The sequence below is a fragment of the Somniosus microcephalus genome, chromosome 3, assembly GCF_052327205.1.
Source record: "Somniosus microcephalus isolate GS21.2 chromosome 3, FLI_Smic_1.0, whole genome shotgun sequence".
In the NCBI taxonomy this organism is placed as follows: domain Eukaryota; kingdom Metazoa; phylum Chordata; class Chondrichthyes; order Squaliformes; family Somniosidae; genus Somniosus; species Somniosus microcephalus.
In genome coordinates, this window is record NC_140989.1 from 10,426,142 (window position 1) to 10,450,619 (window position 24,478).

Here is a 24,478-nt window from a genome sequence, read left to right on the forward strand (position 1 = left end):
TTGTTCCAGGAGGAGGGACATTGTTCCAGGGTGAGGGACATTGTTCCAGGATGAGAGGGACATTGTTCCAGGGAGAGGGACATTGTTCCAGGGTGAGGGACATTGTTCCAGGGAGAGGGACATTGTTCCAGGGGGAGAGGGACATTTTGCCAGGAGGAGAGGGACATTGTGCCAGGGGGAGAGGGACATTGTTCCAGGGGGAGAGGGACATTGTTCCAGGGAGAGGGACATTGTTCCAGGGAGAGGGACATTGTTCCAGGGTGAGAGGGACTTTGTTCCAGGGAGAGGGACATTGTTCCAGGGGAAGAGGGACTTTGTTCCAGGGGGAGAGGGACATTGTTCCAGGGTGAGGGACATTGTTCCAGGGGGAGAGGGGCATTGTTCCAGGGTGAGAGGGACATTGTTCCAGGGGGAGAGGGACATTGTTCCAGGGGGAGAGGGACATTGTTCCATGGTGAGAGGGACATTGTTCCAGGGGGAGAAGGACATTGTTCCACGGGGAGAGGGACATTGTTCCAGGGGGAGGGACATTGTTCCAGGGGGAGGGACATTGTTCCAGGGGGAGGGACATTGTTCCAGGGGGAGGGACATTGTTCCAGGGGGAGAGAGACATTGTTCCATGGTGAGAGGGACATTGTTCCAGGGGGAGAAGGACATTGTTCCAGGGGGAGAGAGACATTGTTCCAAGGTGAGAGGGATATCGTTCCAGGGGGAGGGACATTGTTCCAGGGGGAGGGACATTTTTCCAGGGGGACGGACAGTGTTCCAGGGTGCGAGGGACATTGTTCCAGGGGGAGGGACATTGTTCCAGGGAGAGGGACATTGTTCCAGGGTGAGAGGGACATTGTTCCAGGGAGAGGGACATTGTTCCAGGGGGAGAGGGACATTGTTCCATGGTGAGGGACATTGTTCCAGGGGGATAGGGGCATTGTTCCAGGGTGAGAGGGACATTGTTCCAGGGGGAGAGGGACATTGTTCCAGGGAGAGGGACATTGTTCCAGGGTGAGAGGGACAATGTTCCAGGGTGAGGGACGTTGTTTCAGGGAGAGGGACATTGTTCCAGGGTGAGAGGGACATTGTTCCAGGGGAAGAGGGACATTGTTCCAGGGTGAGGGACATTGTTCCAGGGTGAGGGACGTTGTTCCAGGGTGAGGGACATTGTTCCAGGGTGAGAGGGACATTGTTCCAGGGTGAGAGGGACATTGTTCCAGGGGGAGAGCGACATTGTTCCAGGGAGAGGGACATTGTTCCAGGGAGAGGGACATTGTTCCAGGGGGAGAGGGACATTGTTCCAGGGTGAGGGACATTGTTCCAGGGTGAGTGGGACATTGTTCCAGGGTGAGGGACATTGTTCCAGGGTGAGGGACATTGTTCCAGGGTGAGAGGGACATTGTTCCAGGGAGAGGGACATTGTTACAGGGGGAGAGGGACATTGTTCCAGGGGGAGAGGGACATTGTTCCAGGGTGAGGGACATTGTTCCAGGGAGAGGGACATTGTTCCAGGGTGAGGGACATTGTTCCAGGGAGAGGGACATTGTTCCAGGGGAAGAGGGACATTGTTCCAGGGGAAGAGGGACATTGTTCCAGGGGGAGAGGGACATTGTTCCAGGGGGAGGGACATTGTTCCAGGGGGAGAGGGACATTGTTCCAGGGTGAGGGACATTGTTCCAGGGAGAGGGACATTGTTCCAGGGGGAGAGGGACATTGTTCCAGGGGGAGGGACAGTGTTGCAGGGTGAGAGGGACATTGTTCCAGGGTGAGGGACATTGTTCCAGGGTGAGGGACATTGTTCCAGGGAGAGGGACATTGTTCCAGGGAGAGGGACATTGTTCCAGGGGGAGAGGGACATTGTGCCAGGGGGAGAGGGACATTGTTCCAGGGGGAGAGCGACATTGTTCCAGGGAGAGGGACATTGTTCCAGGGAGAGGGACATTGTTCCAGGGTGAGAGGGACATTGTTCCAGGGGGAGAGGGACATTGTTCCAGGGTGAGGGACATTGTTCCAGGGGGAGAGGGGCATTGTTCCAGGGTGAGAGGGACATTGTTCCAGGGGGAGAGGGACATTGTTCCAGGGGGAGAGGGACATTGTTCCAGGGGGAGAGCGACATTGTTCCAGGGAGAGGGACATTGTTCCAGGGAGAGGGACATTGTTCCAGGGTGAGAGGGACATTTTTCCAGGGAGAGGGACATTGTTCCAGGGGGAGAGGGGCATTGTTCCAGGGGGAGAGGGGCATTGTTCCAGGGGGAGAGGGGCATTGTTCCAGGGGGAGAGGGACATTGTTCCAGGGGGAGAGGGACATTGTTCCAGGGGGAGAGGGACATTGTTCCACGGGGAGAGGGACATTGTTCCAGGGGGAGGGACATTGTTCCAGGGGGAGGGACATTGTTCCAGGGGGAGAGAGACATTGTTCCATGGTGAGAGGGACATTGTTCCAGGGGGAGAAGGACATTGTTCCAGGGTGAGAGGGATATTGTTCCAGGGGGAGGGACATTGTTCCAGGGGGAGGGACATTGTTCCAGGGGGACGGACAGTGTTCCAGGCTGAGAGGGACATTGTTCCAGGGGGAGGGACATTGTTCCAGGGAGAGGGACATTGTTCCAGGGGGAGAGGGACATTGTTCCATGGTGAGGGACATTGTTCCAGGGGGAGAGGGGCATTGTTCCAGGGTGAGAGGGACATTGTTCCAGGGGGAGAGGGACATTGTTCCAGGGGGAGAGGGACATTGTTCCAGGGCGAGGGACATTGTTCCAGGGTGAGGGACATTGTTCCAGGCTGAGAGGGACTTTGTTCCAGGGAGAGGGACATTGTTCCAGGGGGAGAGGGACATTGTTCCAGGGGGAGAGGGACATTGTTCCAGGGGGAGAGGGACATTGTTCCAGGGGGAGAGGGACATTGTTCCAGGGGGAGAGGGACATTGTTCCAGGGGGAGAGGGACATTGTTCCAGGGGGAGAGGGACATTGTTCCAGGGGGAGGGACATTGTTCCAGGGGGAGGGACATTGTTCCAGGGGGAGAGGGACATTGTTCCAGGGGGAGGGACATTGTTCCAGGGGGAGGGACATTGTTCCAGGGGGAGGGACATTGTTCCAGGGAGAGGGACATTGTTCCAGGGAGAGGGACATTGTTCCAGGGAGAGGGACATTGTTCCAGGGAGAGGGACATTGTTCCAGGGGGAGGGACAGTGTTCCAGGGAGAGAGAGACATTTTTCCAGGGAGAGGGACATTGTTCCAGGGAGAGGGACATTGTTCCAGGGGGAGGGACACTGTTCCAGGGTGAGGGACATTGTTCCAGGGAGAGGGACATTGTTCCAGGGTGAGAGGGACATTGTTCCAGGGAGAGAGGGACATTGTTCCAGGGAGAGAGGGACATTGTTCCAGGGGGAGAGGGACATTGTTCCAGGGGGAGGGACATTGTTCCAGGGGGAGGGACATTGTTCCAGGGGGAGGGACATTGTTCCAGGGAGCGGGACATTGTTCCAGTGAGAGGGACATTGATCCAGGGAGAGGGATATTGTTCCAGGGGGAGGGACAGTGTTCCAGGGAGAGAGAGACATTTTTCCAGGGGGAGGGACATTGTTCCAGGGAGAGGGACATTGTTCCAGGGGGAGGGACACTGTTCCAGGGTGAGGGACATTGTTCCAGGGAGAGGGACATTGTTCCAGGGTGAGAGCGACATTGTTCCAGGGAGAGGGACATTGTTCCAGGGGGAGAGGGACATTGTTCCAGGGGGAGCGGGACATTGTTCCAGGGTGAGGGACATTGTTCCAGGGAGAGGGACATTGTTCCAGGGTGAGGGACATTGTTCCAGGGAGAGTGACATTGTTCCAGGGGAAGAGGGACATTGTTCCAGGGCGAGTGACATTGTTCCAGGGGGAGAGGGACATTGTTCCAGGGGGAGGGACATTGTTCCAGGGGGAGAGGGACATTGTTCCAGGGTGAGGGACATTGTTCCAGGGAGAGGGACATTGTTCCAGGGGGAGAGGGACATTGTTCCAGGGTGAGGGACATTGTTCCAGGGTGATGGACATTGTTCCAGGGTGATGGACATTGTTCCAGGGTGAGGGACATTGTTCCAGGGAGAGGGACATTGTTCCAGGGGGAGAGGGACATTGTGCCAGGGGGAGAGGGACATTGTTCCAGGGGGAGAGCGACATTGTTCCAGGGAGAGGGACATTGTTCCAGGGAGAGGGACATTGTTCCAGGGTGAGAGGGACATTGTTCCAGGGAGAGGGACATTGTTCCAGGGGTAGAGGGACTTTGTTCCAGGGGGAGAGGGACATTGTTCCAGGGTGAGGGACATTGTTCCAGGGGGAGAGGGGCATTGTTCCAGGGTGAGGGACATTGTTCCAGGGGGAGAGGGACATTGTTCCATGGTGAGGGACATTGTTCCAGGGTGAGAGGGACATTGTTCCAGGGAGAGGGACATTGTTCCAGGGGGAGAGTGACATTGTTCCAGGGGGAGAGAGACATTGTTCCAGGGTGAGGGACATTGTTCCAGGGAGAGGGACATTGTTCCAGGGGGAGAGGGACATTGTTCCAGGGGGAGAGGGACATTGTTCCAGGGGGAGAGGGACATTGTTCCAGGGGGAGAGGGACATTGTTCCAGGGGGAGAGGGACATTGTTCCAGGGGGAGAGGGACATTGTTCCAGGGGGAGAGGGACATTGTTCCAGGGGGAGAGGGACATTGTTCCATGGTGAGGGACATTGTTCCAGGGTGAGAGGGACATTGTTCCAGGGAGAGGGACATTGTTCCAGGGGGAGAGGGACATTGTTCCATGGTGAGGGACATTGTTCCAGGGTGAGAGGGACATTGTTCCAGGGGGAGGGACAGTGTTCCAGGGAGAGAGAGACATTTTTCCAGGGAGAGGGACATTGTTCCAGGGAGAGGGACATTGTTCCAGGGGGAGGGACACTGTTCCAGGGTGAGGGACATTGTTCCAGGGAGAGGGACATTGTTCCAGGGTGAGAGGGACATTGTTCCAGGGAGAGAGGGACATTGTTCCAGGGAGAGAGGGACATTGTTCCAGGGGGAGAGGGACATTGTTCCAGGGGGAGGGACATTGTTCCAGGGGGAGGGACATTGTTCCAGGGGGAGGGACATTGTTCCAGGGAGCGGGACATTGTTCCAGTGAGAGGGACATTGATCCAGGGAGAGGGATATTGTTCCAGGGGGAGGGACAGTGTTCCAGGGAGAGAGAGACATTTTTCCAGGGGGAGGGACATTGTTCCAGGGAGAGGGACATTGTTCCAGGGGGAGGGACACTGTTCCAGGGTGAGGGACATTGTTCCAGGGAGAGGGACATTGTTCCAGGGTGAGAGCGACATTGTTCCAGGGAGAGGGACATTGTTCCAGGGGGAGAGGGACATTGTTCCAGGGGGAGCGGGACATTGTTCCAGGGTGAGGGACATTGTTCCAGGGAGAGGGACATTGTTCCAGGGTGAGGGACATTGTTCCAGGGAGAGTGACATTGTTCCAGGGGAAGAGGGACATTGTTCCAGGGCGAGTGACATTGTTCCAGGGGGAGAGGGACATTGTTCCAGGGGGAGGGACATTGTTCCAGGGGGAGAGGGACATTGTTCCAGGGTGAGGGACATTGTTCCAGGGAGAGGGACATTGTTCCAGGGGGAGAGGGACATTGTTCCAGGGTGAGGGACATTGTTCCAGGGTGATGGACATTGTTCCAGGGTGATGGACATTGTTCCAGGGTGAGGGACATTGTTCCAGGGAGAGGGATATTGTTCCAGGGGGAGGGACAGTGTTCCAGGGAGAGAGAGACATTTTTCCAGGGGGAGGGACATTGTTCCAGGGAGAGGGACATTGTTCCAGGGGGAGGGACACTGTTCCAGGGTGAGGGACATTGTTCCAGGGAGAGGGACATTGTTCCAGGGTGAGAGCGACATTGTTCCAGGGAGAGGGACATTGTTCCAGGGGGAGAGGGACATTGTTCCAGGGGGAGCGGGACATTGTTCCAGGGTGAGGGACATTGTTCCAGGGAGAGGGACATTGTTCCAGGGTGAGGGACATTGTTCCAGGGAGAGTGACATTGTTCCAGGGGAAGAGGGACATTGTTCCAGGGCGAGTGACATTGTTCCAGGGGGAGAGGGACATTGTTCCAGGGGGAGGGACATTGTTCCAGGGGGAGAGGGACATTGTTCCAGGGTGAGGGACATTGTTCCAGGGAGAGGGACATTGTTCCAGGGGGAGAGGGACATTGTTCCAGGGTGAGGGACATTGTTCCAGGGTGATGGACATTGTTCCGGGGTGATGGACATTGTTCCAGGGTGAGGGACATTGTTCCAGGGAGAGGGACATTGTTCCAGGGGGAGAGGGACATTGTGCCAGGGGGAGAGGGACATTGTTCCAGGGGGAGAGCGACATTGTTCCAGGGAGAGGGACATTGTTCCAGGGAGAGGGACATTGTTCCAGGGTGAGAGGGACATTGTTCCAGGGAGAGGGACATTGTTCCAGGGGTAGAGGGACTTTGTTCCAGGGGGAGAGGGACATTGTTCCAGGGTGAGGGACATTGTTCCAGGGGGAGAGGGGCATTGTTCCAGGGTGAGGGACATTGTTCCAGGGGGAGAGGGACATTGTTCCATGGTGAGGGACATTGTTCCAGGGTGAGAGGGACATTGTTCCAGGGAGAGGGACATTGTTCCAGGGGGAGAGTGACATTGTTCCAGGGGGAGAGAGACATTGTTCCAGGGTGAGGGACATTGTTCCAGGGAGAGGGACATTGTTCCAGGGGGAGAGGGACATTGTTCCAGGGGGAGAGGGACATTGTTCCAGGGGGAGAGGGACATTGTTCCAGGGGGAGAGGGACATTGTTCCAGGGGGAGAGGGACATTGTTCCAGGGGGAGAGGGACATTGTTCCAGGGGGAGAGGGACATTGTTCCAGGGGGAGAGGGACATTGTTCCATGGTGAGGGACATTGTTCCAGGGTGAGAGGGACATTGTTCCAGGGAGAGGGACATTGTTCCAGGGGGAGAGTGACATTGTTCCAGGGGGAGAGAGACATTGTTCCAGGGTGAGGGACATTGTTCCAGGGAGAGGGGCATTGTTCCAGGGTGAGGGACATTGTTCCAGGGAGAGGGACATTGTTCCAGGGGAAGAGGGACATTGTTCCAGGGCGAGTGACATTGTTCCAGGGGGAGAGGGACATTGTTCCAGGGGGAGGGACATTGTTCCAGGGGGAGAGGGACATTGTTCCAGGGTGAGGGACATTGTTCCAGGGGAGAGGGACATTGTTCCAGGGGGAGAGAGAAATTGTTCCAGGGTGAGAGGGACATTGTTCCAGGGGGAGGGACATTGTTCCAGGGGTAGGGACATTGTTCCAGGGTGAGGGACATTGTTCCAGGGAGAGGGACATTGTTCCAGGGAGAGGGACATTGTTCCAGGGAGAGGGACATTGTTCCAGGGAGAGGGACATTGTTCCAGGGAGAGGGACATTGTTCCAGGGTGAGGGACAGTGTTGCAGGGTGAGAGGGACATTGTTCCAGGGGGAGGGACATTGTTCCAGGGAGAGGGACATTGTTCCAGGGGGAGGGACAGTGTTCCAGGGTGAGAGGGACAGTGTTCCAGGGGGAGGGACATTGTTCCAGGCAGAGGGACATTGTTCCAGGGGGAGAGGGACATTGTTCCAGGGGGAGAGGGACATTGTTCCAGGGAGAGGGAAATTGTTCCGGGGGAAGGGACATTGTTCCAGGGGGAGAGGGATATTGTTCCAGGGAGAGGGACATTGTTCCAGGGGGAGAGGGACATTGTTCCAGGGGGAGAGGGACATTGTTCCAGGGGGAGAGGGACATTGTTCCAGGGAGAGGGACATTGTTCCAGGGGGAGGGACATTGTTCCAGGGAGAGGGACATTGTTCCAGGGAGAGAGGGACATTGTTACACTTACTCCCCTCTGATTTTACAACCTCACTCCCCATCATGTTTACACACTCCCTCCCTTCCCAGTTTACACACTCACTCCCCTCCCAGTTTACACACTCCCTCCCCTCCAAGTTTACACACTCCCTGCTCTCCCAGTTTACACACTCACTCCCCTCCCAGTTTACACACTCACCCCCCTCCCACTTTACACACTCACTCCCCTTCCAGTTTACACACTCCCTGCTCTCCCAGTTTACACACTCTGTCCCCTCCCAGTTTACACACTCCCTGCTCTCCCAGTTTACACACTCCCTGCTCTCCCAGTTTACACACTCTGTCCCCTCCCAGTTTACACACTCCCTGCCCTCCCAGTTTACACACTCCCTGCTCTCCCAATTTACACACTCCCTGCCCTCCCAGTTTACACACTCTGTCCCCTCCCAGTTTACACACTCACTCCTCTCCCAATTTACACATTCCCTGCCCTCCCAGTTTACACACTCCCTCCCCTCCCAGTTTACACACTCCCTCCCCTCCCAGTTTACACACTCCCTGCTCTCCCAGTTTACACACTCCCTGCTCTCCCAGTTTACACACTCTGTCCCCTCCCAGTTTACACACTCCCTGCTCTCCCAGTTTACACACTCCCTGCTCTCCCAGTTTACACACTCTGTCCCCTCCCAGTTTACACACTCCCTCCCCTCCCAGTTTACACACTCCCTGCTCTCCCAGTTTACACACTCCCTGCTCTCCCAGTTTACACACTCCCTGCTCTCCCAGTTTACACACACCCTCCCCTCCCAGTTTACACACTCCCTCCCCTCCCAGTTTACACACTCCCTCCCCTCCCAGTTTACACACTCCCTCCCCTCCCAGTTTACACACTCCCTGCTCTCCCAGTTTACACACTCCCTCCCCTCCCAGTTTACACACTCCCTCCCCTCCCAGTTTACACACTCCCTCCCCTCCCAGTTTACACACTCCCTGCTCTCCCAGTTTACACACTCCCTGCTCTCCCAGTTTACACACTCTGTCCCCTCCCAGTTTACACACTCCCTGCTCTCCCAGTTTACACACTCCCTGCTCTCCCAGTTTACACACTCCCTGCTCTCCCAGTTTACACACACCCTCCCCTCCCAGTTTACACACTCCCTGCTCTCCCAGTTTACACACTCCCTCCCCTCCCAGTTTACACACTCCCTGCCCTCCCAGTTTACACACTCCCTGCCCTCCCAGTTTACACACTCCCTGCTCTCCCAGTTTACACACTCCCTCCCCTCCCAGCTTACACACTCACTCCTCTCCCAGTTTACACACTCCCTGCTCTCCCAGTTTACACACTCCCTGCTCTCCCAGTTTACACACTCCCTGCTCTCCCAGTTTACACACTCCCTGCTCTCCCAGTTTACAAACTCTCTCCCCTCCCAGTTTACACACTTCCTCCCCTCCCAGTTTACACACTCCCTCCCCTCCCAGTTTACACACTCCCTGCTCTCCCAGTTTACACACTCCCTCCCCTCCCAGTTTACACACTCCCTCCCCTCCCAGTTTACACACTTCCTCCCCTCCCAGTTTACACACTCCCTCCCCTCCCAGTTTACACACTCCCTGCTCTCCCAGTTTACACACTTCCTCCCCTCCCAGTTTACACACTCCCTCCCCTCCCAGTTTACACACTCCCTCCCCTCCCAGTTTACACACTCCCTCCCCTCCCAGTTTACACACTCCCTGCTCCCCCAGTTTACACACTCACTCCCCTCCCAGTTTACACACTCCCTCCCCTCCCAGTTTACACACTCCCTCCCCTCCCAGTTTACACACTTCCTCCCCTCCCAGTTTACACACTCCCTCCCCTCCCAGTTTACACACTCCCTGCTCTCCCAGTTTACACACTTCCTCCCCTCCCAGTTTACACACTCCCTCCCCTCCCAGTTTACACACTCCCTCCCCTCCCAGTTTACACACTCCCTCCCCTCCCAGTTTACACACTCCCTGCTCCCCCAGTTTACACACTCACTCCCCTCCCAGTTTACACACTCCCTCCCCTCCCAGTTTACACGTAATCTGAAGTCCAAAGTTAGCACCAAACTCAAGTAACTTTTCAAAATCCTCTCCCCAGAAATCAGCAATTTTTTTTCCAGAATCTCTTTTCACTGACACATTCTATCAGAATCAAAACCGGCTGTGCAGTCCCTGACGGGAGTGAATCCTTCCCTTTTACCCTGTGTGTACTGTACATATACCGGAGCTGACACTGAGACACACAAGGCTGAATAAATTCCCTCCCATCAGATCTTTGCTCCTCTTACCAGTCACTCGGTGGCTCCCTGTTCAGTGCAAGTTTAGTTGTGATTGTTGCTGTTAAGAGATATTTGCCTTTAATAAACTGCATCGTTCCTGCTGACAGACTTTGATGACACTCCTAGGCCATTCATTCACTCTGCAGGAATGTGAGCAGGGGCTGAGTGTGAACAGTGGCTGAGTGTGAACAGTGGCTGAGTGTGAACAGGAGCTGAGTGTGAACAGTGGCTGTATGAGTTTGAACAGGAGCTGCATGAGTGTGAGCAGGAGTGGTATGAGTGTGAATGGGCGGTATGAGTGTGAGCAGGAGTTGTGTGAGTGTGCATGTGGTATAAGTGTGAACAGGGCAGTATCAGAGTGAACAGGGCGGAATGAGTTTGAATGGGGCAGTATGAGTGTGAGCAGGGGTGGTATGAGTGTGAACAGGGCAGTATGAGTGTGAGCAGGGGCTGAGTGTGAACAGTGGCTGAGTGTGAACAGTGGCTGTATGAGTTTGAACAGGAGCTGTATGAGTGTGAGCAGGGGTGGTGTGAGTGTGAGCAGGGGCGGTATGAGTGTGAACGGGGCGGTCTGAGTGTGAACAGGGTGGTGTGAAGTACAGGCGCTATGTAGGAGAGTGTGAACCTCACCTTTCCGAGTTACAGTTGTGCGCGGTTATTCCTTTATGTCTGTGCGTGTGACGATGTATTTCTGGAAGTTTCTCTTGTGTCTGAACTCAATCTCCACACAGACAGAAATAAAGTGTGTGAGGCCGAGTCAGTCTCCGACTCTCTCCAGCTTGAAGAAGCTGCATCTTGCTGTTGTCTTCCTATTAGTTACACGCTGCTGATATCATTGTCCAAGTGTGTGCACTATTCAGTGTGTGCCTGAGGATAGTGACCCACATAAAGCTGATAAAGCTCAGTGTCCCCGCAGGCTCCGCTCAGCACAATATTCTGCAGGAACTGCTTTCAGGTTTTTTTCGTCTAATTCCTTCTGCTCTAATTCTCCGCGAGTTTTATGGCAAGTTTTAATTCCCAGTTTCTGCCAACTTTTCCCCGTCTCTGTGTCCTTTATCCTGTCTCATAGCGAAATGAGTCGCTGCAAATCAGCAGCTCTGGTTATACACTCATCGAGCGATCCAGCACAGGCGCAAGCCATTCGGCCCATCACGTCTGTGCCGTGCTTCACTCCGCGTGAGCCGCCAGGTCAGGCATGTAGAAGAACAAATGAAGAAAATGGTGTATTTATACAGTGTCCTTCACCGCCTCAGGAGTTTTCGCAGCCAGTGAGGTCGTTGTGAAGTGGAGTCACTGTTGTAATGTAGGAAAACACAGCAGTCAATATGCGCACAGCAAGCTCCCGCAAACAGCAATGTGATAATGACCAGATCATCTGCTTTTTAGTGATGTTGGTTGAGGGATGAATATAACTGAGTGCTGAGCAATGTTCCCATTAAGCTGTGCGGCCACGTAACTGTCTGGAGGACCCGCGCAGGCTGCTCGCCAGCTTTTGAACGGTAAAACCGCGCATGTGCGAACATTTGAATGGGCCATACAGCCGAAAAAAATTAGCGGGCACACTGGTGCCGAGTGCCCAGTCCTGTAATATAACCGAGTGCCCAGTCCTGTAATATAACCGAGTGCCCAGTCCTGTAATATAACCGAGTGCCCAGTCCTGTAATATAACCGAGTGCCCAGTCCTGTAATATAACCGAGTGCCCAGTCCTGTAATATAACCGAGTGCCCAGTCCTGTAATATAACCGAGTGCCCAGTCCTGTAATATAACTGAGTTCCCAGTCCTGTAATATAACTGAGTGCCCAGTCCTGTAATATAACCGAGTGCCCAGTCCTGTAATATAACCGAGTGCCCAGTCCTGTAATATAACTGAGTGCCCAGTCCTGTAATATAACTGAGTGCCCAGTCCTGTAATATAACTGAGTTCCCAGTCCTGTAATATAACCGAGTGCCCAGTCCTGTAATATAACTGAGTGCCCAGTCCTGTAATATAACCGAGTGCCCAGTCCTGTAATATAACTGAGTGCCCAGTCCTGTAATATAACTGAGTGCCCAGTCCTGTAATATAACCGAGTGCCCAGTCCTGTAATATAACCGAGTGCCCAGTCCTGTAATATAACTGAGTGCCCAGTCCTGTAATATAACTGAGTGCCCAGTCCTGTAATATAACTGAGTTCCCAGTCCTGTAATATAACTGAGTGCCCAGTCCTGTAATATAACTGAGTGCCCAGTCCTGTAATATAACTGAGTGCCCAGTCCTGTAATATAACCGAGTGCCCAGTCCTGTAATATAACCGAGTGCCCAGTCCTGTAATATAACTGAGTGCCCAGTCCTGTAATATAACCGAGTGCCCAGTCCTGTAATATAACCGAGTGCCCAGTCCTGTAATATAACCGAGTGCCCAGTCCTGTAATATAACCGAGTGCCCAGTCCTGTAATATAACCGAGTGCTCTGTCTTATTCCTGTAGGTTCTGAATGACCTGGACACTCACCTGAAACAGTCGGAGTATTTCCGTTTCTTCTGGTTTCCTCACACCGATAAGGTTACAGTTTTCTACGCAGATCACACGGACAAGGTGCAGTGGGAGTTAGTTATGTTTTGTGCTGGATATTCTCTCAGGTTCTGTATCACTGATCACTTCAGTAAGCGGCCCTTATCTCCCTGATGACCTGAAGTGCGTCTGTTACTGATCAAGATCTAGTTAATCAGTAGCGTGACCCAGGGTAACCTCGCTGCTGAAATATTACACGTGCTGACATGTGTGTGCTGCTTTCTTAACGTGAGATGGATTGAAAACCACTCTTAACAAGATAAATCACAACTTCAATAACACATGGTTTATTTATGTAAAATACAGGGATGAACAGGATACCGTTATTCCATGAAAAATACCGCAGAAACAACCCTACTGATGTTTCCGTGAACAGCTCACTTTCCAGCGAGATATTCCTAAGCTAACTGGTCCTGATTTTCTGTTATCTATTTGCCAATATTTGTTCCTTAGAGAGACAGAGGGAGTTCGCCCCCTACATAATTGTGAGATTAGGAGTTTGTCTCACCATACTGAGCTGGGTTAGCCTCAGTGACCCAGTCTTACAAAGGGAGACAAATCCACAGGGTTCCTGCTCCTGAAATAACCACCCCAGCTCCAGCCCCCAGCCCCCGGCTCCAGCCCCAGGCCCCGGCTCCAGCCCCCAGGCCCCAGCCCCCGGCTCCAGCTCCAGCCCCAGCCCCCAGCTCCAGCCCCCGGCTCCAGCCCCCAGGCCCCAGCCCCCGGCTCCAGCTCCAGCCCCAGCCCCCAGCTCCAGCCCCCGGCTCCAGCCCCCAGGCCCCAGCCCCCGGCTCCAGCTCCAGCCCCAGCCCCCAGCTCCAGCCCCAGGCCCCAGCCCCCGGCTCCAGCTCCAGCCCCCGGCTCCAGCCCCAGGCCCCGGCTCCAGCCCCCGCCCCAGCCCCCGGCTCCAGCTCCAGCCCCCGGCTCCAGCCCCCAGCCCCGGCTCAGCCCCCGGCTCCAGCCCCCAGCTCCAGCCCCCAGCCCCCGGCTCCAGCCCCTGGCTCCAGCCCCAGCCCCCAGCCCCAGCCCCCGGCTCCAGCCCCCGCCCCCGGCTCCAGCCCCCGGCTCCAGCCCCCAGCCCCAGCCCCAGCCCCCAGCCCCAGCCCCCGGCTCCAGCCCCAGCCCCCGGCTCCAGCCCCAGCCCCCGGCTCCAGCCCCAGCCCCCGGCTCCAGCCCCAGCCCCCGGCTCCAGCCCCAGCCACCGGCTCCAGCCCCAGCCCCCGGCTCCAGCCCCCAGCCCCCGGCTCCAGCCCCTGGCTCCAGCCCCAGCCCCCAGCCCCAGCCCCCGGCTCCAGCCCCCGGCTCCAGCCCCCAGCCCCCGGCTCCAGCCCCCGGCTCCAGCCCCCGGCCCCCGGCTCCAGCCCCCGGCTCCAGCCCCCAGCCCCCGGCTCCAGCCCCCGGCTCCAGCCCCCAGCCCCCGGCTCCAGCCCCCAGCCCCCGGCTCCAGCCCCCGGCTCCAGCCCCCAGCCCCCGGCTCCAACCCCCAGCCCCCGGCTCCAGCCCCCGGCCCCCGGCTCCAGCCCCCAGCCCCCGGCTCCAACCCCCAGCCCCCGGCTCCAGCCCCCAGCCCCCGGCTCCAGCCCCCAGCCCCCGGCTCCAGCCCCCGGCTCCAGCCCCCGGCCCCAGCCCCCAGCCCCCGGCTCCAACCCCCAGCCCCCAGCTCCAGCCCCCAGCCCCCGGCTCCAGCCCCCGGCTCCAGCCCCCAGCCCCCGGCTCCAGCCCCCAGCCCCCGGCTCCAGCCCCCGGCTCCAGCCCCCAGCTCCAGCCCCCAGCCCCCGGCTCCAGCCCCCGGCTCAAGCTCCAGCCCCCGGCTCCAGCCCCCAGCCCCCACCCCAGACCCAGCCCCCCCCACCCTCCACACCCATCATTGACCCCCCCCGCCACCCCAGCGCTGGAGGTGCCGAATGTGGGCATCAGGTTCGGAGAGACAAGGGCTTGATGTGATGCCCCCTGTGATTGAGCAGCTCGCTGGCAAAGCTCGGTGATGATTTGATGCAGGGGAGAGCAGGCAGTGAGGATGGGACCAAACCAGCAGTGTCAGGGGAGAGTCGACCCCCGCAGGACCCTGGCACCGCGGACAGAGTTAATGGGGTCAGGTTACCCCCGTGGTCACTGGCACAGTGTGTCCGAGAGACTGAGCAGAATCAATCGGTTCCCCCTCCTGCAGCAGATGGAGGAGTGACGAAGTTTGTATTTTGTGCCGGATGCCTGTGTTTATTCCCCTGTGTGATGAAGGGTCTGATGGGTGCCGCGTGCTTTGTGTGTTACAGCCAGTGAAAGCCGCTTCCAGCTGGCTGTGGGACTACGCCATTGGCTACTACCTGCTCGAGCTCCTACTGTGGATCAGGTTAGTCAGACCCTCCGGGCCGGAGCCCGGGTCAAAGGTCGCTGACCCCTCCTCACCTTGTCAAACCCTCTGGGCCGGAGCCCAGGGCAAAGGTCACTGACCCCTCCTCACCTTGTCAAACCCTCCGGGCCGGAGCCCAGGGCAAAGGCCACTGACCCCTCCTCACCTTGTCAAACTCTCCGGGCCGGAGCCCAGGGCAAAGGTCGCTGACCCCTCCTCACCTTGTCAAACCCTCCGGGCCGGAGCCCAGGGCAAAGGTCGTTGACCCCTCCTCACCTTGTCAAACCCACTGGGCGGGAGCCCAGGGCAAAGGTCGCTGACACCTCCTCACCTTGTCAAACCCTCCGGGCCGGAGCCCGGGGCAAAGGTCGCTGACCCCTCATCACCCCCGCCAAACCCACAATCCAGATGGGTCAGGCAGCATCTGTGGAGAGACCCGAGGAGTTAATCTTCCAGAGGAGAGTGTCTTTGTCACCTCCAGACTCGACTATTCCAACACACTCCTGGCCGCCCACGTTCCACCCTCCATAAACTTGAGGCGATCCAAAACTCGGCTGCCCGTGTCCTAACTCGCACCAAGTCCCATTCACCCGTCACCCCCTGTGCTCGCTGACCTACATTGGCTCTCGGTCCGGCAACACCGCGATTTTAAATTTTCATCCGTGTTTTCAAATCCCTCCATGGCCTCGCCCCTCCCTATCTCTGTAACCTCCTCCAGCCCCACAACCCTCCGAGATATCTGCGCTCCTCTAATTCTACCCTCTTGAACATCCCTGATTATAATCGCTCCACCATCGGTGGTCGTGCCTTCTGCTGCCTGGGCCCTAAGCTCTGGAATTCCCTCCCTAAACCTCTCCGCCTCGCTACCACTCTTTACTCTTTTACGATGCGCCTTTATACCTCTTCTGCCCTAATATCCCCCTCTGTGGCTCGGTGTCAATTTTGGTCAGATAACGCCATGGGAGATTTTACTATGTTCGAGGCACTATATAAATACAAAATGTTGTTGTTGTTCTGGATCAACGTTCAGAGGTGAGAGGGCACTTTTAAAGCTCACCAAGTCACCTTGGTGGAGTTGGGGGTTGCGAGGAGTCCATATAGGATGTAAATATCCTGGGCTTAGCCCTGGGCCATCGCAGTGCGATTCGGTGCAGAGTCAGTGTGGGACAAGGAGGCCGCTCAATACTGGCACGGCACCGCCCTCTGGTGGAGGGTTACCGTGCTACACCCGGCAACAACATTCCCAAAATCCAACCAGGGAGTTGCAGCTGGTTTGGCCAATCCAGAACGGAGACTCAATACAGGAGCCCCCAACCACCCCAACCCCCCAAACACCCCACACACACACTCTCACACACACACACTCACACACACGGCCTGCCACGAGAGTAAATGTGAGAGGTCTGTCTGACCTCAGACTGCCCCCTGGTCCTTCAGCCTTCGTCTTCTTCCTCTATTTCTTATTGGCCAGGTGTTGTGCCATCGAGTGTCACTGGATCAGGTAAAGCTGAGCCAGGAGGGGATAGATGGGCACGAGCCTCACGTCCCTCACCACCCAGTCTCTCAGACACGTTGTATCCCCATGCTCGCCTCACGTAACCCCAACACTCCCGCACCTTTGCCCCCCATAACCTTCACCCCCGTGACCTCCACCCTGTGACCCTCCCCACCCCGTGACCTCACCCTTTGAACCCCCAGCATCACCCCCGCTGTGACCTCTCGGAGTGAGCCTGCCCTCTCGGTGACAGCTTTAGTTCTGATTGTCTCTGACCTTCCTTTGCAGTGCCTTCGTCCCCCGCCTGCTGCCCTGGGTCACTCGCCTCTTCTATTGGCTGGTTTACTCAGCAAAGGTCGAGCAGGTGAAGCGCAGTGACAATGCTTTCAACTTCGAGTGTCTCTTCAAACAGCATGTGTCGGACTGGGCCATGCCCATGTAAGCACCACCTCCTTGCTCCCTGTCTGTGGGAACGCACTCTCTGTCTGGCCGTGTCTCGCTTGCTCTCTCGCTCTCCTCTCCTCTCCACCTCTCTCTCTTTAATCCTCTCTTTCTCTCTCTCCTTCCTTCCCACTCAGTCAGTCTTCTCACTCCTCCCTTTTCCTTTCTTTCTTTCTGTCTGTCTCTTAGTCTATCTCACTTCTCAGCCTGTCTCTAGGAGTGTCCACCTCTGCCTCTCCTGTCTCTCTCTCTCTCTCTCTCTCTTTCTTTGCCTCTTTCTCTCTGTCTGTTCTTCTCTCTGCCTCTCTCTCGGTTGGTCTCTCTTGTTCTGCGATTCCCAGTGTTGTACATTAGGTATATTTTTGTTGCGTAAGTGTAAAGGGTTAACGATGAAAGGCGGGTGGATGGAGTTAAGGTACAGATCAGACATGATCTCACTGAATGTCAGAACAGGCTCGAGGGGCTGAATGGCCTCCTCCTGTTCCTGTGTAACAGGCTCGAGGGGTTGAATGGCCTCCTCCTGTTCCTGTGTAACAGGCTAGAGGGGCTGAATGGCCTCCTCCTGTTCCTGTGTAACAGGCTCGAGGGACTGAATGGGCCTCCTCCAGTTCCCGTGTAACAGGCTCGAGGGGCTGAATGGCCTCCTCCTGTTCCCGTGTAACAGGTTCGAGGGGCTGAATGGCCTCCTCCTGTTCCTGTGTAACAGGCTCGAGGGGCTGAATGGCCTCCTACTGTTCCTGTGTAACAGGCTCGAGGGGCTGAATGGTCTCCTCCTGTTCCTGTGTAACAGGCTCGACGGACTGAATGGTCTCCTCCTGTTCCTGTGTAACAGGCTCGAGGGGCTGAATGGCCTCCTCCTGTTCCTGTGTAACAGGCTTGAGGGGCTGAATGGCCTCCTCCTGTTCCTACGTAACAGGCTCGAGGGGCTGAATGGCCTCCTCCTGTTCCTGTGTAACAGGTTCGAGGGGCTGAATGGCCTCCTCCTGTTCCTGTGTAACAGGCTCGAGGGGCTGAATGGCCTCCTCCTGTTCCTGTCTAACAGGCTCGAGGTGCTGGATGGTCTCCTCCTGTTCCTGTGTAACAGGCTCGACGGGCTGAATGGTCTCCTCCTGTTCCTGTGTAACAGGCTCGACAGGCTGAATGGCCTCCTCCTGTTCCTGTATAACAGGCTCGAGTGGCTGAATGGCCTCCTCCTGTTCCTAATGTAACAGGCTCGAGGGGCTGAATGGCCTCCTCCTGTTCCTGTGTAACAGGCTCGAGGGGCTGAATGGCCTCCTCCTGTTCCTAATGTAACAGGCTCGAGGGGCTGAATGGTCTCCTCCTGTTCCTGTGTAACAGGCTCGAGGGGCTGAATGGCCTCCTCCTGTTCCTGTATAACAGGCTCGAGGGGCTGAATGGGCCTCCTCCTGTTCCTGTGTAGCAGGCACGAGGGGCTGAATGGGCCTCCTCCTGTTCTTGTGTAACAGGCACGAGGGGCTGAATGGCCTCCTCCTGTTCCTGTGTAATAGGCTAGAGGGGCTGAATGGCCTCCTCCTGTTCCTGTGCAACAGGCTCGAGGGACTGAATGGGCCTCCTCCAGTTCCCGTGTAACAGGCTCGAGGGGCTGAATGGCCTCCTCCTGTTCCCATGTAATAGGCTCGAGGGGCTGAATGGCCTCCTCCTGTTCCTGTGTAACAGGCTCGAGGGGCTGAATGGCCTCCTCCTGTTCCTGTGTAACAGGCTCGAGGGGCTGAAGGGCCTCCTCCTGTTCCTGTGTAACAGGCTCGAGGGGCTGAATGGGCCTCCTCCTGTTCCTGTGTAACAGGCTCGAGCGGCTGAACGGCCTCCTCCTGTTCCTGTGTAACAGGCTCGAGGGGCTGAATGGCCTCCTCCTGTTCCTGTGTAACAGGTTCGAGGGGCTGAATGGCCTCCTCCTGTTCCTGTGTAACAGGCTCAAGGGGCTGAATGGCCTCCTACTGTTCCTGTGTAACAGGCTCGAGGGGCTGAATGGTCTCCTCCTGTTCCTGTGTAACAGGCTCGACGGGCTGAATGGCCTCCTCCTGTTCCTGTGTAACAGGCTCGAGGGGCTGAATGGCCTCCTCCTGTTCCTGTGTAACTGGCTCGAGGGGCTGAATGGCCTCCTCCTGTTCCTGTGTAACAGGTTCGAGGGGCTGAATGGCCTCCTCCTGTTCCTGCGTTACAGGCTCGAGGGGCTGAATGGCCTCCTCCTGTTCCTGTGTAACAGGTTCGAGGGGCTGAATGGCCTCCTCCTGTTCCTGTGTAACAGGCTCGAGGGGCTGAATGGCCTCCTCCTGTTCCTGTGTAACAGGCTCGACAGGCTGAATGGCCTCCTCCTGTTCCTGTGTAACAGGCTCGAGGGGCTGAATGGCCTCCTCATGTTCCTAATGTAACAGGCTCGAGGGGCTGAATGGCCTCCTCCTGTTCCTGTGTAACAGGCTCGAGGGGCTGAATGGCCTCCTCCTGTTCCTAATGTAACAGGCTCGAGGGGCTGAATGGTCTCCTCCTGTTCCTGTGTAACAGGCTCGAGGGGCTGAATGGCCTCCTCCTGTTCCTGTGTAACAGGCTCGAGGGGCTGAATGGGCCTCCTCCTGTTCCTGTGTAACAGGCACGAGGGGCTGAATGGGCCTCCTCCTGTTGCTGTGTAACAGGCACGAGGGGCTGAATGGCTTCCTCCTGTTCCTGTGTAACAGGCTCAAGAGGGGCTGAATGGCCTCCTCCTGTTCCTGTGTAACAGACTCGAGGGGCTGAATGGCCTCCTCCTGTTCCTGTGTAACAGGCTCGAGGGGCTGAATGGCCTCCTCCTGTTGCTGTGTAACAGGTTCGAGGGGCTGAATGGCCTCCTCCTGTTCCTGTGTAACAGGCTCGAGGGGCTGAATGGCCTCCTCCTGTTTCTGTGTAACAGGCTCGACGGGCTGAATGGCCTCCTCCTGTTCCTGTGTAACAGGCTAGAGGGGCTGAATGGTCTCCTCCTGTTCCTGTGTAACAGGCTCGACGGGCTGAATGTTCTCCTCCTGTTCCTGTGTAACAGGCTCGACGGGCTGAATGGCCTCCTCCTGTTCCTGTGTAACAGGCTCGAGGGGCTGAATGGCCTCCTCCTGTTCCTGTGTAACAGGCTCGACGGGCTGAATGGCCTCCTCCTGTTCCTGTATAACAGGCTCGAGGGGCTGAATGGGCCTCCTCCTGTTCCTGTGTAACAGGCACGAGGGGCTGAATGGCCTCCTCCTGTTCCTGTGTAACAGGCTCGAGAGGGGCTGAATGGCCTCCTCCTGTTCCTGTGTAACAGGCTCGAGAGGCTGAATGGCCTCCTCCTGTTCCTAATGTAACAGGCTCGAGGGGCTGAATGGCCTCCTTCTGTTCCTGTGTAACAGGCTCGAGAGGCTGAATGGCCTCCTCCTGTTCCTAATGTAACAGGCTCGAGGGGCTGAATGGCCTCCTCCTGTTCCTGTGTAACAGGCTCGAGAGGCTGAATGGCCTCCTCCTGTTCCTAATGTAACAGGCTCGAGGGGCTGAATGGCCTCCTCCTGTTCCTGTGTAACAGGCTCGAGGGGCTGAATGGCCTCCTCCTGTTCCTAATGTAACAGGCTCGAGGGGCTGAATGGCCTCCTCCTGTTCCTGTGTAACAGGCTCGAGAGGCTGAATGGCCTCCTCCTGTTCCCATGTATGCTCCTGTGTCAGGTTTGTTACATGCAGTTTCGGTACACACTAAGTTACAGGCTGAAGTGCAGTGATATATGAAGCGGTCTCCCCTCAGACCAGGGGAGATCGGAAATTTCGAAGGTTTTATTTCTGACCGGCAGCTTTGGTTGTTTTGAGCAGCGAGCAGACCGGAGCAGCTCTGGGGCAGCTCAAGGAGTGGTTGGAGAGGAATCCCGATGTGCGAGCTCATTTCCCCGTGGAGGTGCGGTTTGTTCGTGCAGACGAGATTCTGCTCAGTCCCTGCTACAAGCAAGACAGCTGCTACATGAACATTATCATGTACAGGTAACTGGGGGGAAAGAGCAGAGAGAGAGGGTCAAAGGGACAGAGTCCAACAGGCAAAAAGGAGCCTTACTGTCCCCGAACCAGGGAATGATTCTGTTAGATCCGTGATTCTGAGAGTATGATGTTTTTCAATAACCACACGGATGCTGTATCTTAACAATCAACAGGTATTTACTGGTGGAGGGTAGTCTCAAGACTGGGGGTACAGAGGCATGCGCAAGGCTTATATACAGGTGTGGTCGCTGCCGGTACTACAGTATACAGGAGCTGTAAAATTAGTTCTGTCTTAAAGGTACATACACTACAATTCCTCCCCTTTTAGAGTAGTAGTTCCCCTAATATTCAAATAACAATTAACACTTTAACATGTACATTAAACAACAATAGTCCATTTATAGATACAGTCTTTGGGGCGGCTTCCTGATCCTTTCGGGATAGCGCCTTTCCTTAGGTTCTTGTTCTTGGTGCGGAGGCGATTCTGGCCCCTTTTCATCGGGTAGTTCATCGGTTTCCACTGCTACTGGTTCTGAGGTAGATGTTACCGGTATGTCGGGTTCATCCCCAGGTACTCAAGACATGGGGTTGACTCGTTCCTGTGACGCTAAGATCTGATCAACGTGGCATCTCACAATGTTCTCCCCGACATCCACTGTGTACATTAATGGCCCCTGCCTTGTGCCTATCGTTCCGGGTTGTCATTTCTCTGTTCGGTAGTCACGGGCCAAGACTGGTTGTCCTACATTGAAGCTCCTTGTCGGCTTCTCATTGAGGTGCTGGAATTGTTTATCCTCAACATTTCTTCGCACATTTGGTCTGAGCAAGCCCAGACGAGATCTCAACCTTCGGTTAAAGAACATCATGGCCGGGGTCTGGTTGGTAACTGCATGTGTCGCGTTTCGGTAGGCTAATAAGAAATTGTCCACCTTATGCTGCAGTGGAATTTCATCGTCGCACATGGCCTTTATCGCCTTCATAAAGCCTACATGTTCCTGTAAAGGTCAAGGGTGGGACCAACAAGCAAAGGGAACCTTGGATGACAAGGGATATACAAAAATGCATTAGAAATAAAAGGGGGGCTTTTGGCAGTTACAAAAGACTAAAGACAGATAAAGCCCTAGAGGAGTATAAAAAGTGCAGGGGCGTACTTAAAAAAGAAATTAGGAGGGCGAGGAGGGGCCATGAAATAACACTGGCGAGCAAAATAAAGGAAAATCCTAAGATGTTTTATAAGTATATTAAGGGCAAGAGGATAACCAGGGAAAGGGTAGGGCCCATTAGGGACCAAAGTGGCAATCTGTGTGTAGAGCCAGATGAGGTAGGCAGTGTTTTAAATGAATTTTTTGCATCTGTGTTCACTATGGAGAAAGACGATGCAGACATAGAAATCGGGCAAGGGGACTGTGACATACTTGAGCATATTAGCATCGAGAGGGAGGAGGTGCTAGCGGTTTTAGCAGGCCAAAAAGTGGATAAATCCCCAGGCCCGGACGAGATGTATCCCAGGCTGCTGTGGGAGGCAAAGGAGGAGATTGCAGGGGCTCTGACACAAATTTTCAGAACCTCTCTGGCCACAGGGGATGTACCAGAGGACTGGAGAACAGCTAACGTAGTACCATTATTCAAGAAGGGTAGCAGGGATAAACCAGGGAATTACAGGCCAGTGAGCCTAACATCTGTGGTAGGGAAATTATTGGAAAAAATTCTGAGGGACAAAATTAGTCTCCACTTGGAGAGGCAAGGATTAATCGGGGATAGTCAGCATGGCTTTGTCAAGGGTAAATCATGTCTGACAAATCTGATTGAATTTTTCGAGGGGGTGACTAGTGGGGTGGATGAGGGAAATGCTGTGGATGTGGTTTACATGGACTTCAGTAAAGCTTTTGACAAAGTCCCGCATAGGAGACTGGTCAAGAAGGTAAGAGCCCATGGGATCCAGGGTGCCTTGGCGCGTTGGATCCTAAACTGGCTGAGTGGCAGGAGGCAGAGGGTGATGGTCGAAGGTTGCTTTTGTGACTGGAAGCCTGTGTCCAGTGGGGTACCTCAGGGATCGGTGCTGGGTCCCTTGTTGTTTGTGATCTACATAAATGATTTGGATGAGAATGTAAAAGGTATGATCAGTAAGTTCGCAGATGACACGAAAATTGGTGGGGTGGTAAATTGCGAGGAGGAAAGCCTCAGGCTACAGGACGATATAAACGGGTTGGTCAGATGGGCGGAAAAGTGGCAAATGGAATTTAACCCTGAAAAGTGCGAGGTGATGCATTTTGGACGGACAAATAAGGCAAGGGAATACACAATGAGTGGTAGGACCCTAGGAAGTACAGAGGGTCAGAGGGACCTTGGTGTACATGTACATAGATCCCTGAAGGCAGCGGAACAGGTAGATAAGGTGGTTAAAAAGGCATATGGGATACTTGCCTTCATTAGCCGAGGCATAGAATATAAGAGCAGGGAGGTTATGATGGAGCTGTACAAAACGCTGGTGAGGCCACAGCTGGAGTACTGTGTGCAGTTCTGGTTGCCTCACTATAGGAAGGATGTGATTGCTTTGGAGAGGGTGCAGAGAAGATTCACCAGGATGTTACCTGGGATGGAGCGCCTCAGCTATGAAGAGAGGCTGGACAGGCTGGGGTTGTTTTCCTTGGAGCAAAGAAGGCTGAGGGGGGACCTGATTGAGGTGTACAAAATGATGAGGGGCATAGATAGGGTAGATAAAGAGGAACTTTTCCCCTTAGTGGGGGGGTCAATAACAAGGGGGCATAGATTCAGGGTAAGGGGCAGGAGATTTAGAGGGGATTTGAGGAGGAACTTCTTCACCCAGAGGGTGGTTGGAATGTGGAACTCAATGCCTGAAAGGGTGGTAGAGGCAGGAACCCTCACAACATTCAAGAAGCATTTGGATGAGCACTTGAAATGCCATTGCATACAAGGCTATGGACCAAATGCTGGAAAATGGGATTAGACTGGACAGGGATGGATGGGCGGCGCAGACACGATGGGCCGAAGGGCCTCTTTCTGTGCTGTAAAACTCTATGACTCTATAAAGGTTTGTGCGAACCTCTCAGCCAATCCATATGTGGCTGGATGATACGGGGCGGATGTGTAATGCTTTACCCCATTCCTTCTCATAAATTTTTGAAACTCTTCGGACATAAACTGTGGTCCATTATCAGAGCAAATCTGCTCTGGCAAGCCGTTTCTGGCAAATATGGTCCGTAGGACTGCAATCATTTTCTCTGTAGTGGTTGAGGACATTTTTATCACCTCAGGCCACTTTGAATGAGCATCCACTGCTATTAAGAACATTGAGTCCATGAATGGACCAGCGAAATCAATATGCACCCGTTGCCATGGAGAGGAGGGCCACTCCCATGGGTGTAGAAGGGCATGTGGTGGTGCATTTTGGACTTTCTGGCATCCTGAGCAGCTCTTGGTTAGGTCTTCGATTTGTTGATCGATTCCCGGCCACCACACATAAGCCCTAGCAA

General features: G+C 55.3%; 1 protein-coding gene across 1 annotated transcript in view; it reads left to right on the top strand.

Annotated features, from left to right (window-relative positions):
• LOC147120839 (L-gulonolactone oxidase-like) overlaps positions 1-24,478 on the top strand; it is a 292,759-nt gene that overhangs the window by 262,428 nt on the left and 5,853 nt on the right. Inside the window, exons 9-12 of the mRNA XM_085977204.1 lie at positions 12,643-12,750; positions 14,997-15,073; positions 16,857-17,006; positions 20,826-20,990. Of these exons, the coding sequence (XP_085833330.1) occupies positions 12,643-12,750; positions 14,997-15,073; positions 16,857-17,006; positions 20,826-20,990 (500 nt within the window). The remainder of the gene's footprint in view (positions 1-12,642; positions 12,751-14,996; positions 15,074-16,856; positions 17,007-20,825; positions 20,991-24,478) is intronic.